This window comes from Drosophila rhopaloa, unplaced genomic scaffold (assembly GCF_018152115.1).
Source record: "Drosophila rhopaloa isolate 14029-0021.01 unplaced genomic scaffold, ASM1815211v1 contig_2, whole genome shotgun sequence".
NCBI classification, from domain to species: domain Eukaryota; kingdom Metazoa; phylum Arthropoda; class Insecta; order Diptera; family Drosophilidae; genus Drosophila; species Drosophila rhopaloa.
Genome location: NW_025335083.1, coordinates 6,607,776 through 6,621,933, shown reverse-complemented (window position 1 = coordinate 6,621,933; position 14,158 = coordinate 6,607,776). Strand labels below are relative to the sequence as shown.

The window sequence follows — 14,158 nt, the reverse complement described above, 5'->3', positions numbered from 1 at the left end:
GAAAGCCTGTTTTGTAAGGAGTGCATTTGCGCCCTACCTTCTGCAGAGAAACAAAATAATTATTCTCTTCTTCAAATTCATTAAAAAACCAGACTAGTTTTAAGTTGTATGCAGAAAGCATAGTGATTCTAGTATTATAAGAGTAACATAAAATAAAATACTGTAAAAACAAAATTGACCAATTTTAAATAAATTCTAAACTGATAAATTTAGCATCTTTTTATGAAAGAATACTTTCATTCCAGGAATATGATAACTGATATTAAATTCGATTTATTTAATTGATTGTTCTTCTTGAAAATGTCGGGCTGAACAAAGAAAAGTAAAAGTGAAAAATAAAAATTATTATTTTTTTAAATAGCTTTATTTACAGTGGTATTTCCAGTTCAATTACAGTTTACACAGGTCAATCTACCGAATGTCCTTAAGTTATCCCACCACTAGAACTGTTGACCATGGATTCCCTGGCCCAAGCCGCGCAGTTCCTCCATGAGAGCCGCCATGCCAATCCTCTGCTGGAACTGCTCCCGCTGCTCCTTGTTGGGGTTGCCCACGTAGAGGGGCACGTGCTCCGTGTAGGCTCCGGAGGATCCGTAGGCGGCTGGCTCCTGGGCACATGGAATTGGCGCCAAGTTGGGCTGGCAGCTGAACAGGTAGTTCGTGGGGCAGGCAGGTGCCGGATACCCGGAATTCGGGCACGAGGCACCGACAAAGGCCACAAAAGCAGCGACAATCAAAGCAACGATCTTCATGTTGAATTCTGTGTTTTACAACTGTTACTTTACAACCTGACCGAGGCACTCTTATAGGGTCATGCGTGTGCCAAACTAAAACTAAGCATTTTTTATGAACGCTCGAAAAACTGCAGTGCCAACACAGAAAATTAAACTAGGTGAAAACTTGTGGAGATTGAGGTTTAGCGGTCTTGCAGACAATTAACACCCAATATGACAAAAATTCACTGAGTCTCCATGCAGTCTGTCCCTCTTTTGCACGTTAATCATAAAACAATTCAATAATTGTTCTTAAGTGCAAGGTGCTATTAAATTAATAAGAAATAATCTATTGAGCCGGTATGGATAGTATGAAATAAATAATTACACGGTTCTTGATTTATGTTAGAAACGAATATACATATATAATAAGAATTCATTCTCAAAGGTGTCCCAGAAATGACCAACAACCAAAAGTAAAATCCTATTGAAAATTTGTTTAAAAAATATACATTTGAAAAACCAAATATGGAAAAACTGGTTTCAAGACATTTTTTTCATATTTGGTTTTTTTCTTCCCATTTATAAAGACCATCGACAATTTTGAAATATTGAAGTCATACAAGTCGGTGGGAGTCTTTTTATGAAGTTGAAAGGACGTCCAGGACATATATTAATATGAGCATATACTCAAAAAAGCTGAATCAAGTTTATAACTGAATAAAATCGAAAGCAAAGTTGTGAAACCATAATCAAACTATTAAAACAAAACTGTGACACTTCACTATTTTGAAGTTTCGCTTTGGCATTTCCATTCTAACTAATTAAATTACTTCCCGCTCCAGGCCAGCTCCAGCTTCTGCTGAGCGTTGTGCTCCCGGAAAACTATCCGCGTGTGGATATTGGGCAGGAGTTGCAGCACATGCTTCATGTCCGCGGCGACTATTTTGGCCAGGTGGTTTAGGTCTGCCATCACCGGATAGCCACTGTGGACATGAAGCAAGGCGTTGTTGGGGCAATCGTCCACAATAATTGCAATTAAATGCTTTTCAAACTCCACTAATGCGATGGCCTCCCGCACCTGCTCAAACGCCGCCATGATCTGCATGGCCGTATATGTACTTTTCTTCTACATAGGTAAATAAATATATTTAAGTACATATGCATGAGTTTTAGATATTTGGGGCTACTTACCACTTCGGTGTAAACAACCTGTTTCACGGACCCGTCATCTGAGGTTCCCATCATTAAATTCTTTAATTAAATTGTTAAAAAAAATACACAAGACTTGGAACCCACCCCAGTCAGGTGTATGACGTCTACCATCAGGTAGAAACACCTGCCGTGATCCTTAAAACGATTTACGCCGTCCAAGTTTTTAAGGATCCCGCTTGGCCGGAGCGGATCATCCACCTGTGGGAGGTGCTTTTCCACCTGGGCGCGCAGGTGCGGCATGGCAAAGAATTTAAGCCTGAAAAGGTCCATTATATAAAAAACGCAAGTATTGTCACTTAAAAAGTTTAAACAACGGCGTAAAAACTGTATGACCACATTGGAGAAAACGCAGAAAGTCCCGTAACGCCATTCGAAATTGGCCAGAAAGCGCCTATATTTGCGTTAAACCCAAAGGTGGTCACACTGCCTGGACCTGAAATCTGTGTGTCGCGAAATTCTCCGTTCCGCCGCATTTTCCGCGAGAAAAAAGTGACGACGACGGGAGCCGGGGGTGGGGGGCAGGTCCCCGCGATCAGTTTTCCGTGGAAAGTGATCGAATACACCAGTTTTCCCGTCGCGTGTGTTACCCATGTGCAAAATACAGTGCTGCCAGACCGTCAAACTGAACTTTACCGGTTTTTCCCCAATTTCTCAGTTTTCCGAACTCGGCCACCAGCGTGAGGCCCCCCAAAAGTTGCGCCCCGCTCCCCCACACCCGCCACCACCCTGGGAGACCCTCAGAAAAGCGTAGGAAACGCTCCCAAGCCTCCCGACTCGAAATCAGACCCTCAAGACGACCCTCCCAATCCCGGCGTTGCCAGCCTCCCCATCCCGGCGTTGCCATTTCACTGTAAGCAGTAACATCGTATTACAGTTTTCTCATCAGTGTACACAGACTTGTGGCGACATCTACCAGCGTTTCACAGAACAGATCAGTCGCCTTAGCGAATACAGGAACCAACAATAAAATTTGGCTTTGGAGACTTCGTTTTTTATACAACTCAATTTTTAATTCAACAAGAGTTTCTAAATACTCAAAAATGAATAATAAGAATAACCAGTGAATCATCGTTGAACAGAGTAATAGTATATAACTTTTATTTTAGCATTTATTATGCAATGGTACCAAATTTTATAACCAACTTTTATTTCATATTGATTTATTTTAATATCAAGGTCAATATGACCCTTTTTTGTCTGTGTAGTCTTCTTTGCCACAATTGAGAAACAAATGTAAATTTTTATTGTCAATTTATGCCGTCTATAAGTCATAACTCGTGTTTGACCTGCGTTCAGTTATTATGAAAATCCTAATTGACCCAAAAGAATATATCGTAAATTTGTATATAGAGTGCATAAATTGAAAGTCCTTTTTTTAATGTATCATATGCAAACGAAATAAATTTCAGTTTCCTGGAACAATATCAAATACAGTTTCTTTTTAATGCTGTTCTTCGAAGAAGAACATGAGTAATTGGATTTAAAATAACAATAAACAATTTCTTTGTTTTCTTTTTCTTAATTATTTAATTTATTACATTTGCTTGTTCAATAATTTAGTGGTTAATGTTTATGCATTCGTGAATAGCCCCAATTGTGGCGATAGGTATACAATTTGTTGATGAAAACAAACCGTATCTCATGCGAAAGCCTCCTAAATTTGATATTGTTTTGGATCTAACTCCGGCCGCAGGTAACTTTCCCCCTAACGAAGGGAGGAGTAAACTTTAATTTGAGAAGGATCGCGACCGCTGGATTGGGACGGGCAATTACGCACATGCACCACATACTACACACTACACACTACATACCACATACACATACTACATAAGATCAGACCTAAATTTTAATAATAGGCTTTGTGCCGATCGATTGCCTGCCGCTGGCCTTCAAAGTGGGGCACCTTCGTTTTGGATGTGGATGTTGGCTGTTGGATGTTGATCCACCTAAATTCGAGGGGATTGCCGTTTTGATTGCCCTCTCTAACGGTAAACAAATACCTGAACTGTGTGTGTGAGCGGTCCAGACATGGCCCGAAGATATACATCTTAACTGGAACTCCAATTGAAGGTGCTCGTGCACTCGCAGGGGGAATATTTTATTCAATGGCCTTGGGATATGTCTTAGGTAGAGTTTTAATTGGTTATTGGCTCAGCAAATGATCAATGAATATTAAAGCCCGACTTTGGTTTATTTACTAAGCATAAAAGCGTTAGTTCCCCCTCCACTTCTCTCTTCTTGTCTTCTGCTCCTTTGTGTTCTCTTACATTTTTTTAGACAATGCCCAGGGATCGGTGGTTTTAATCGGCATTGGCTCGAGCCACCTGCCTTCGCTTAGACAGCGACTAAGTCTGACCCAGCTGCTCCTGCTTTGGCTCCTTGACTTGGTCCTGCGGCTCAGAAAAAGGAGGATCCCGAGCATACGCACACACGGAGACAAACACCAAGGGCAAAAAACAGACAAGCCAATAACATGTCTCGGTACTTAGCGGAAGGTCCGGCGCCGGATCCACCATGGTCCCTATTCCTTGGCCCACGGGCGTCATCCTTGCTCTTGCACTGAGAAAATTGAATTTTGAAACATAAGTTTGAGAAGGCTTGGCTATACATTTGTGTCTATATAGATGTTATAACATCACTAATCATTTATCTAAACTAACTATTAATCTGTAGAAAAATGTTAAATTATTTGCCAAATTGTAAAACTTTAATTTTACGTAAATCAAGATAATAACTTCACCAGAATTACCCATTTAATAAAATCTAATATTTTTGTTTATACGCAAAAAAATAATGAATATTTGGTATAAATAGGACTTTTTAAATTTGACTAAAATTTCAAATTATATAACAAAAATCATAAGTCATTCAGAAAATTTCTCGAGGAGTAGCTTTTTTATGAAATTTAAAGTGTTTACTTATACGTAAAACGAAATTGAATAGACTTTTAATAAATTGCGAACTTCTGCAAAAAATAAATAAATAAATACGGACAATCGGGATCTAAAGTTTTCTTTTGCGAATTTTTTTTCTAAGACCCAAGACTTTTATTTGTTAAGGTAGCTTACCACTTTCAACGCTTAACCAGCTTTCATATCTACAATGCTTTTGGATGTTGCACCAAATAATTACTGCTGTTATTTTTTCAGTGTTTCAAGGTAATACGTTTTGCGGAATCTAATTTGATTGGGCAAAAAAGCCGAATGTGTTGCCACACTCTGCCTGTGGTAATTTAAGACTCTGTTTCCTCGCCACCACCAACAGCAGTCGTCAATTATGAGATGGCAATAGGGATCCTCCGCTCGAGGAGGAACGTTGACGAAATGCCGAGCTTTGTTTTAAATTAAATTTAATTAGCGGCAGCTCAGGCGAAACACCTTCCAGGTGCCCGAAATCCAAGGTGCGCGTCTCTATAATTCATGCCTTCGGAACGGGGCACGTGTCGTCTTTGGCCAAAAACAGAAGCAGCTGCAAAGGCTCCAGCGGTCGGCTAACAAGGTTAAAAGCGATGGATAAGGGGGCTACAAAGGGGCTCGGGGGGCAGAGGAAACCAAGATCCGTGTGCAACCAAACCAGCACTAACAATGCCGTTATAAGTGGCCCATTAACACGGTGTCAACCGCCATGCAACAGCAATTTCCGTCGCTATTGCCATTTATCGATTTTCAAATTCCATTCAACGCGGATTTCAATGGCCAGCGGAGGGGGATGGGGAAGGGGATGAGGAAGGAAAGGGGGGGAATAGCACTCCTGGGATATAGTCGCATTGAATGCGATTAATGGGGCCAACTAGTTGGCGGATCCGGATGCGGATGCACAGGGTTCGAATGCTCGGGATGCAAGGATGTGCGGCTTAGGCTACTTGTGGGTCACAAACACAATTCGAGACAATTTATTTACTAAAACTTTATTTATTGACAATAAAATGAATTTCAGCTTATCGAAATGAGGCCGTGCACAAAAGCCTTCTAATAAAAACGGGTTTAAAGCAGATACATCCAAGAATGTTAAGTTAAATAAGTTTTAAAAATGGCTATTTTGTAAGTTGTGCAACATAAAAATATATTCCGATACCCTATCATTATCAATTAAAATTCTGCTTCTATTTTGTTCTTGACATCAGCAAGCAAATTCACGCCTTCGAGAGTAAATGAAGAAATGAATTGAATTATCTTAGTTGGACATTAACATATCAACAATAGATTTTTCAAATTTTGAAATAATAAAAATTAAATAAAATTACATATACATATGTGGGTTTTCAATACCGACTATTAGCAAATGTTAAAAATGCTGTCAAAAATAGTGATGGAATATATCGAGGTCATATTTGAGCTTATTAGTTCTGTATTTTCGGAGCTTATTAATGTTTAGTGTTAGGATGTGGTGTTACTGTTCAATGAGTGAACAAATATTCGATTTCCCTTTTTAAAACAATACTATGTTGCTATCGAATTGCATTTCCACTAAAGATTTTAAAGTTCATATTTTAGTATAGTTAAACGCTCCTTAAGAATTGTTTTAAAGCTTAAAGTTCTGAATATATTAATTGGGTTCATTACCTGTTGGCTCCGCAATTCTCACGGCGTACAAAAGTGCTGCAGTTGGCTCCTAAATGGAGCTTGGCTTTAAACGCGATTCCTTTTCCCCCTGTTTAGTGCCGATCCTCTAGCTACTGAGATCAGTTTGAAGACGTTTGGCTTAGATTCATCTGCAAAAGGTAAGAGAAGAAGTGATCATTAAGTAACCCAAGGGCTGGCTGAACAGGAAATCGAAAATACAAGTAAGAAGAGCCGCGAACACTATAAATATTTATGTGGCTATGCCTGCGTACATTCTTTGGCATTCGCAATGAGAATTTCAAAGTCAAGGTTAACTGAAACATTTGCCCGTTTCTCTGGCTTGTCTCCTTTTCGCGATCGCTTCTTTTCCCACTGTCCGCGGGCAAAACGCAAGTGCAAGTGTGAGTATCTGTATCTGTAGTTGTAGTTGTTGCCGTAGCTGTATCTGTATTTGTATCTGTGTGTGGGTCTAACAGCTACGCTGCACATGCGCAGTACGCAGTTCGCAGTTCGGGTTTGCGCTGCTGGAAGTGTTGTCCGCCGTCTGTGTCTGATGTGTCTGATTCCAGTCTGCCAGACGACGAGGACAACAACAACTGCAGAATTTCAAGAGTCCGTCCTAAGTCCTCGCAGCCCGCTGTTCACTTGATCGGACTCAAGTACAGAGCAGCCTCGGGAATTTTTGGCATTATGGCAGTATGACACTAGGTAAATTAAGGAACTTTAAGTCTCTTCAAAATTTTTGAGAACGGGTAACTTTAACATTAAGGGTTCTGAATATAAAAGATAATATTCCAGCTTATCAATTTGAAATTTTCTATTAGACTAACTAGTAGTACAGCCAACAAAGTAAGCCATTAAGTTGAATTTCTTATGTTATGAAAACTTTTTGATTAATTTTTCATTAAAATAAAAAATCAACATTATATATTTTAGATTAAACTAACTTTTGAATCTCTTTTGGTTCCTTTTATAATTAGTAGTAAGATCTTATGGTTTTAGCAATTTATAGACATTTAATTGTAGACTTGAATGGAACACTTTAACGTTTTTGATTTTTACGAAAAAAAGGACCAGTGTCATACAGACTTATTGAAGAACATCTCGTGCTGGTTGCCAAAGTTCTTATTGTTGTAGCTACTGTTACCGTCGAAATGGATGTCATGTGTTGGCCGGCGCAGTCGCGGAATTTAATTTTTTTAAACAACTCTCCGAAAAACTTGGGAATAAAGTGAGTTAAGAGGCAAGACGAGGCAAAAGTAAAAGGAAGAGGGATGCAACTTGTTTGGCGTGGCAGACAAGTCCCAGACATGTTCACATGCCATTAGATGCTGGTGCGCCTTTTTCGGTATCTCGTGGATATTGGCAATTGCATAGGGTTGTCACCTGCGGAGGAGAGAGCCAGGTAATGTCGACAGGGTTCATTGACCTGCCACACCCACCACCCCACCCACACGAGCACTAATACCTTCTCATTACGCCAAATTCCGTGCAAAGTGGCATGACTCGCCGAAAACCTCTCAGTCTTCCAATGCGAACTGTCCGAATCGATCAGCCTTGATGAGGGTCCAAGTGCACAGGTTCAGTTAAGGTCCACGAATCATTTTCCAATAATGCCCTTTACTTAGCCCCACAATTGTATTAAAAAGGTTGAGAATTAATCAGGCATGTTGGAGATAGCATTTGAATTTATTAATCCAATATATTTGGAATTAAAGGCCGTTTTCAAAGTTGGTTTATGAAAATGATTGTTCAAATTTGAACCGTTTTTTAACAATGCGTAATACTTATCCCCACAATTATATTAAAGAAGGTTGGAAACGAAACAGGCAAGATGGAGTTAATCTTTGGATTTGACAATCAAATATATTCGGAATTAAAGTCAGCTTTCTTCGGAGTTACTTAATAAGTTTTCCTCAAAGACAATTAATATTCTCTTTTTCTTAATTCAAAGTTTTTATAATTTCTAACATCATACAATAAAATGTAAAAATGTAAAAGTTTCATTTTGAAATATACAAAATATTTGTATATCCATTACTTCAATTACAAACTTTATTATTATTAAGAAAGTAAGATACAAGATAAGAGGTTAACAAAATTGAAGGAGCTTAGCCAACAAAATTAAACGTTTTCTTCACAACCGAATATATTGAAAACAGTTTAAATTATGTATTTTAATTGCAAATAAAAACCGTAGATGCAAAAAAATAGAGGAAATAATAAAAAAAAGTTATAAAATGTGCGCGCAAAAATGCCAGGTTAAAGGAACAGTTCCAAATCTGTATGCGAACGAAGATTGTAGCCTCCAAAGGCCCTGTTCTCGGACCCGCACTTGAAGCTCCCCAGTTCCTGCACTTTATGTGTTCCCTGCAATTAAGATTTTAGGGTACACACCCAACAACCTCAGACGGAGGAGCATTAAGGAGCCCCTCATTCGCAGGCCATTTGGGGGAATTCTGCGGTGGGGCTTTGGTCTTTGGGCTTTGGACTTTGGGTCTGTGGGCTGGATTCGGCGAAATATTTCCGCTGCCGTCGACGGTCCTGCATGTTAAGTGCGCTTTATATTAATTTTATAATTCATAATTGCATCATGTTGCTCACATTTCTGAGCCAAAACGCAATGGAATTTAATTAAGTTAACCCTGCAGGTGCCGACGGTCCTTTGTGTGCAGTTTTGCACAGTTTTTGCTGTGTTTTTATTTTGAAGGCCTCAGGTACTCGGCTTGAATTCTGATTAGTCACGGGTATATCAAAGGGTATACAGTCGTTCTGGATGTACACATACATGCATTGTTTATTGAATATCGCTTTTAATAAGTCAAATTTTAAACACTACTTGCTAGGTTTCATGATTTTTAAAAAAGAAAACTGTTACATTTTTGAACATGATCAATATATCATTAAAGAGCAATTCTATATTTATTATATTTTAACTGATTGGAAAAAATATGGCATACTTTTGGGTTTAAAACGTTTGTCTTTTAATTTTCCATTTTTGCGGTGAAGTTTTCGTTTAATTCGTTTCACAAAGCAGGTTAATTTCATTTAGAGCTCATATCTCGGATAACTTAAAATTTCGACTACGTATTCTTAAATATTAAACCATTTTTTTGAAATAAAAGTTGCTATGTTAAAAACCCCACGCAATAAAAATTAAGAATTGTTTTTTAATTATAGGTTGATTTAAAGTTATAGTTTTTTTTAACATTTTTAAATATTTCATAGAAGTATTCCCTCTTTTTATACCCTTGCAGAGGGTATTATAATTTTGGTCAGAAGTTTGTAACGCAGTGAAGGAGACGTTTCCGACCCCATAAAGTATATATATTCTTGATCAGGATCAATAGGGGAGTCGATATAGCCATGTCCGTCTGTCCGTCTGTCCGTCTGTCCGTCTGTCCGTCTGTCCGTCTGTTTCAATACCGTTTGCGAGCTCAGTTTAAAAGCTAGCGATCTGAAACTTTCACAATCGTCCTAAAACATGTGTACGCAGATCAAGTTTGAAAATCGCCCCGATCGGACGTCTATATCCTATAGCTCCCATAGGAACAATTGGATATATCTTGCAAGAATTTATGATATTTCGCGCAGTGTAAAAGCTATTGACATTAATCTTTACAAATCGTATTTTTTTATGCATACCTTGATCAGGGTAAAAGCGCGTGGCGATCGGACGTCTATATCCTATAGCTCCCATAGGAAAAATAGGGTAAAATCGGTTAAAATTTAATGATTTTTAGGATATTTCGCGCAGTGTAAAAGCTATTGACATAAATCTTTCCAAATCTTATTTTTTTATGCGTACCTTGATCAGGGTAAAAGCGCGTGACGATCGGACGTCTATATCCTATAGCTCCCATAGGAACAATAGGGTAAAATCGGTCCAAATTTGATGTTTTTCAGAATATTTCGCGATGTGTAAAAGCTATTGCTGTACATTTTTTCAAATCGTATTTTTTTATGCATACCTTGATTAGGGTAAAAGCACGTGACGATCGGACGTCTATATCCTACAGCTCCCATAGGAACAACAGGGTGAAATCGGTCCAAATTTGTTGGTTTTCTGAATTTTTCGCGTAGTGTGTAAGCTACTGACATACATTTTTCCAAGTCTTATTTATTTACGCATATCTTGATTAGGGTAAAAGCGCTTGCCGATCGGACGTCTATTTCTTATAGCTTCCGTAGGAAAAATAGTTAAAGGCTGCGAAAGTATCCCTTTTTTTCCATTTTTATATGACATTTTTACAGTATAAAAGCAATTGACATCAAACGACGCAAATCTAGTTTATTTATGTATATCTTATTCCTTTCGCTACTTTTTCAGTTTTAGCAACTTCGGCAAAGTCTGCAAGGGTATTAAAACTTCGGCTTGCCGAAGTTAGCTTCCGTCCTCGTTTTAATATACATCCCCACAGTAAATTAAAAAAATCAATCCAAATATATGCGAATGAGTGAGTTCTGAACAAATAATAATTAACTATTAATAATTCAGAATGACCCACATTTATTAGTCATTACAGAATTGATTGGACAGACGAAATAGGGCTTCATCCTGGCACCTCCTGAGTTGATTTTTCCTTGCTTCTTGACGCAAGCTTATGTCCAAAATGGAGGCTGCATGTTAGCATAACACTGACCAACTTGGATGAAGGTGGATGTGAAGGGACAGGAGAGGTTCCAATGCCCGCAGGCATCGCATCGGCCATCGCATGCTGAGTCAGATGGGAGTGCTCCTCGAGCACTTGGAGGAGATGGAGACGGAGATCGAGAATGGAGGATGGATGGACGTGGATGCTTGCACTTATTAATGCTTAATAAATGGCATTTCATTTCTTATTATTCCCGGACTCGGGACGAAACGTGTTGGAGGATTTTATTGCACTGCCTCGCCGACTGCAGTTGTTGTCGTGGTTAATGCGAGTCGATATATTGGCCATGACTAAGGATGCAGATGCACGAAGGGCCTGCAAGCCCAAGTTCGAGTCCGAGTCCAAGTCCAGTTCCACCAGACGGAGTCAGACAGTCGCTGTGTGCTAAAGTAATTATTTCATTTGAGCCAACAATGAGGCTGCAACTCTGAGTGCCGGCCAAGATCGCCGAGATGGATGATTGACGAGTGGAAATTAAAGAAGCTGGCGGCTGGAACTGTCCGCTCGCAGTTGCAGTACTAAAACAGCATCTTTTAACGACCCGCGTTTCGACCGCGTCCGCTTTAAAAGTACTTGGAATGTAAATGAAGCGGGTGCAACTCCGCCACTCCTCTCCACTCCACTTCACTCCACTCCACCCATCATCCCATCCGTCGACCAGCTCCATTTGCCCCGTTTCGAGGTCACCGCGGTGGTCGTTGCACCCACGCACTGATTTGCCAGACACCTGAATGCTCCCACCCCGATTTTATATGCAAATGCCCCATTATACCCCTCTGCGACATGCCTAAAACTTGACTGATTTCAATTGATTTTTCTTAATTTATTAACCAGACAGCCTGATGACTTTGGGGTTTCATACAAATTGTATCCTATTCAATCTGAAGTTGAACATTTAAAATGGTTTTTGTTGGTTAATTGCGACAGGATATGTAATTATTTCTTAAAAATTAAATTCCCTTTTAATATTTAATATTGAGGAGGTGTAACCTATATTTAAATAAGACAAAATCAATTTATAGAACGTCTTTCACGAGACCAATCACAGTTAAACTTTCACAATTAAAACATTCGAGACCAGGAGTTAAAGAAAATATTTTATTGTTTTTTGAGTATTACATAAATTTGCATTCATACAAATATCTATGCTTAATTTTGTTTAAAACAATTGGCTTTTAGCGAAAATAAGAGAAAGCTTAAGAAAGGGACAGACATTCTAATGTCACCTCAAAACAATTTTAAGCACGTATTCTCACATGAACTTGCTGTAAATCTTAATTAAAAACCATTATTAAGAAAGCTAGTATAAATATGTTGTTTCTGTAACCAAATTTTCAAATTACCCGCCCAATTTTTATCGGTCTATCGGCATGCGCACTAGCGCGCTGGTATTTTTCGGTATTTTCTTATGCTAAGCAAAAGAACAGCTTACAATGCACTAACGCCTGTTTCTCACATTCACACTACGTAAAAAAAAACGACGCCGATTTTAGCGAATTTGGCGAATTTAAAACATTAAAATAAGAGTAAAAGCTGAATAAAAAGTTTGTGCGTGTGTAGGAAGAGCAGAAGAGCAAACATCACAATCATTACAAGAACCGACAACGAGAAAATTAGCTGGTGGGCCCAAGAATGCAGCAGTCCACTTCCACACAAGCCACAAATGCGGCTTCTGGTGGGGATGCGCTGCTTCCGTTGCGCGCCTGCAGCACCGCCGGATGCAAGGTGGCCACCGTGGTGGACAAGACTAAGCGGAAGTGCTCCCAGTTCGTCTCCTCGCCGTACATAATGCCCAAGCCCCTGGTCGTCAACGGCCACACATCGATCTTCCAAGTGGGCGGCGAAATGGCCAAGATGGGCGACATTCCGGCTCTTTCGCAGGCCACCGGAGGCGATGGCGGCCAGCCCATATACCGCATAAAGCCGGGCACTCACGCGCACGTCATCAACTATGTGCTAATCGACGAGGGATCCGATTCGCTAGAGAAGGCCAGATCCGGGGACCAGGAGGCCATGCGTCTGCTGCTGGAATCGCAGCGGGAAAGTGCGGTGACCAAGCTGCAGAAGCTGATAGTCAACCACCGGGGCATCCCGGCCCCGACCGTCGCAGCCCATTCCTCGTCAGCATCAGCACGTCCTGCGGCCACCATCTCAACTCCTGGAGCCACTTCCGTGGGCAGTGGCAATGTAACCACTCCCCAGATTCATCCCGACTTCTCCATCGCCAGTGTGGAGGGAGCCGTGCCATTTGTCCGCGCAGTCCCCGCTCCCGTGGTGAATCCTCCAGCTCTAGTTCCTCTAGGCGCTCCACCAACTGCCAGTGTAGTTCCAGTAGACTCCGTGGATCGGCTGCAAGCCGAGCTCATCGAGCTGCGACGCACGGTGGCTCGGCTGGAGGAGAATAGTCGCCGCTAGTTAACCGACTTTGTTGTTCCCGCAAAGACACTTTAGTTCAACCAAATACGCTTAAGGTAACTAAAGGCGCCATAGATGTAATTAATCTAAGAATATTAGACATTATTAATTCAAATAAATTATGTATTTCGTAAATGTCCTTGTGTATTGTGCTCTAAAGTTGTTTTGGAAATGCATGTTTTACTAACCGAAATCACATTTTAAAGAGGAAGTGATAAAATTGATGAGTTCCAGTTCATGCAACAATTACAATATGTTCTAGTAGTCTAAAAAAATATAAAAAAAAACATTTTTTTCAAAGTTATAGTTAGTGAAATACATATACATATATATATAGTCTAAAAAAAGTCTTAGAGTTCAACATGCTTGCTGTGTGTTCCTTCTTTTATATTCGGATACATTATTATTTTTGCAGAAGTTTGATTTTTGCAATAAATGCTAATAATATCCATCATATGGTAGGTTGCGAGTAAAACGACTTGCAATTTTAGTGATGTCTTTAATAGTCATAAGTGGAAACGAGCAACTAATAAAATATTTTTATGCAAGTCTTTTGATCTTTTAAAGATTTATATTTATCCAAATATATAATTTTATT

The 14,158-nt window shown here is 39.6% G+C and overlaps 2 protein-coding genes across 2 annotated transcripts; one reads left to right on the top strand and one right to left on the bottom strand.

The window, feature by feature from the left end:
* Positions 1 to 342: 342 nt before the first annotated feature.
* On the bottom strand, positions 343 to 757 carry LOC108046009 (vitelline membrane protein Vm32E). The gene has a single exon (XM_017125558.1). The coding sequence runs from the start codon at positions 750 to 752 to the stop codon at positions 441 to 443; it is 312 nt and encodes a 103-aa protein (XP_016981047.1). The 5' UTR covers positions 753 to 757; the 3' UTR covers positions 343 to 440.
* Positions 758 to 12,593: 11,836 nt separating this feature from the next.
* On the top strand, positions 12,594 to 13,695 carry LOC108051800. The gene has a single exon (XM_017134019.2). The coding sequence runs from the start codon at positions 12,778 to 12,780 to the stop codon at positions 13,558 to 13,560; it is 783 nt and encodes a 260-aa protein (XP_016989508.1). The 5' UTR covers positions 12,594 to 12,777; the 3' UTR covers positions 13,561 to 13,695.
* Positions 13,696 to 14,158: the final 463 nt, after the last annotated feature.

Coding starts and splice junctions, on each gene's coding strand:
- LOC108046009 (XM_017125558.1), bottom strand. CDS start 752: ATGAAGATCGTTGCTTTGATTGTCGCTGCTTTTGTGGCCTTTGTCGGT.
- LOC108051800 (XM_017134019.2), top strand. CDS start 12,778: ATGCAGCAGTCCACTTCCACACAAGCCACAAATGCGGCTTCTGGTGGG.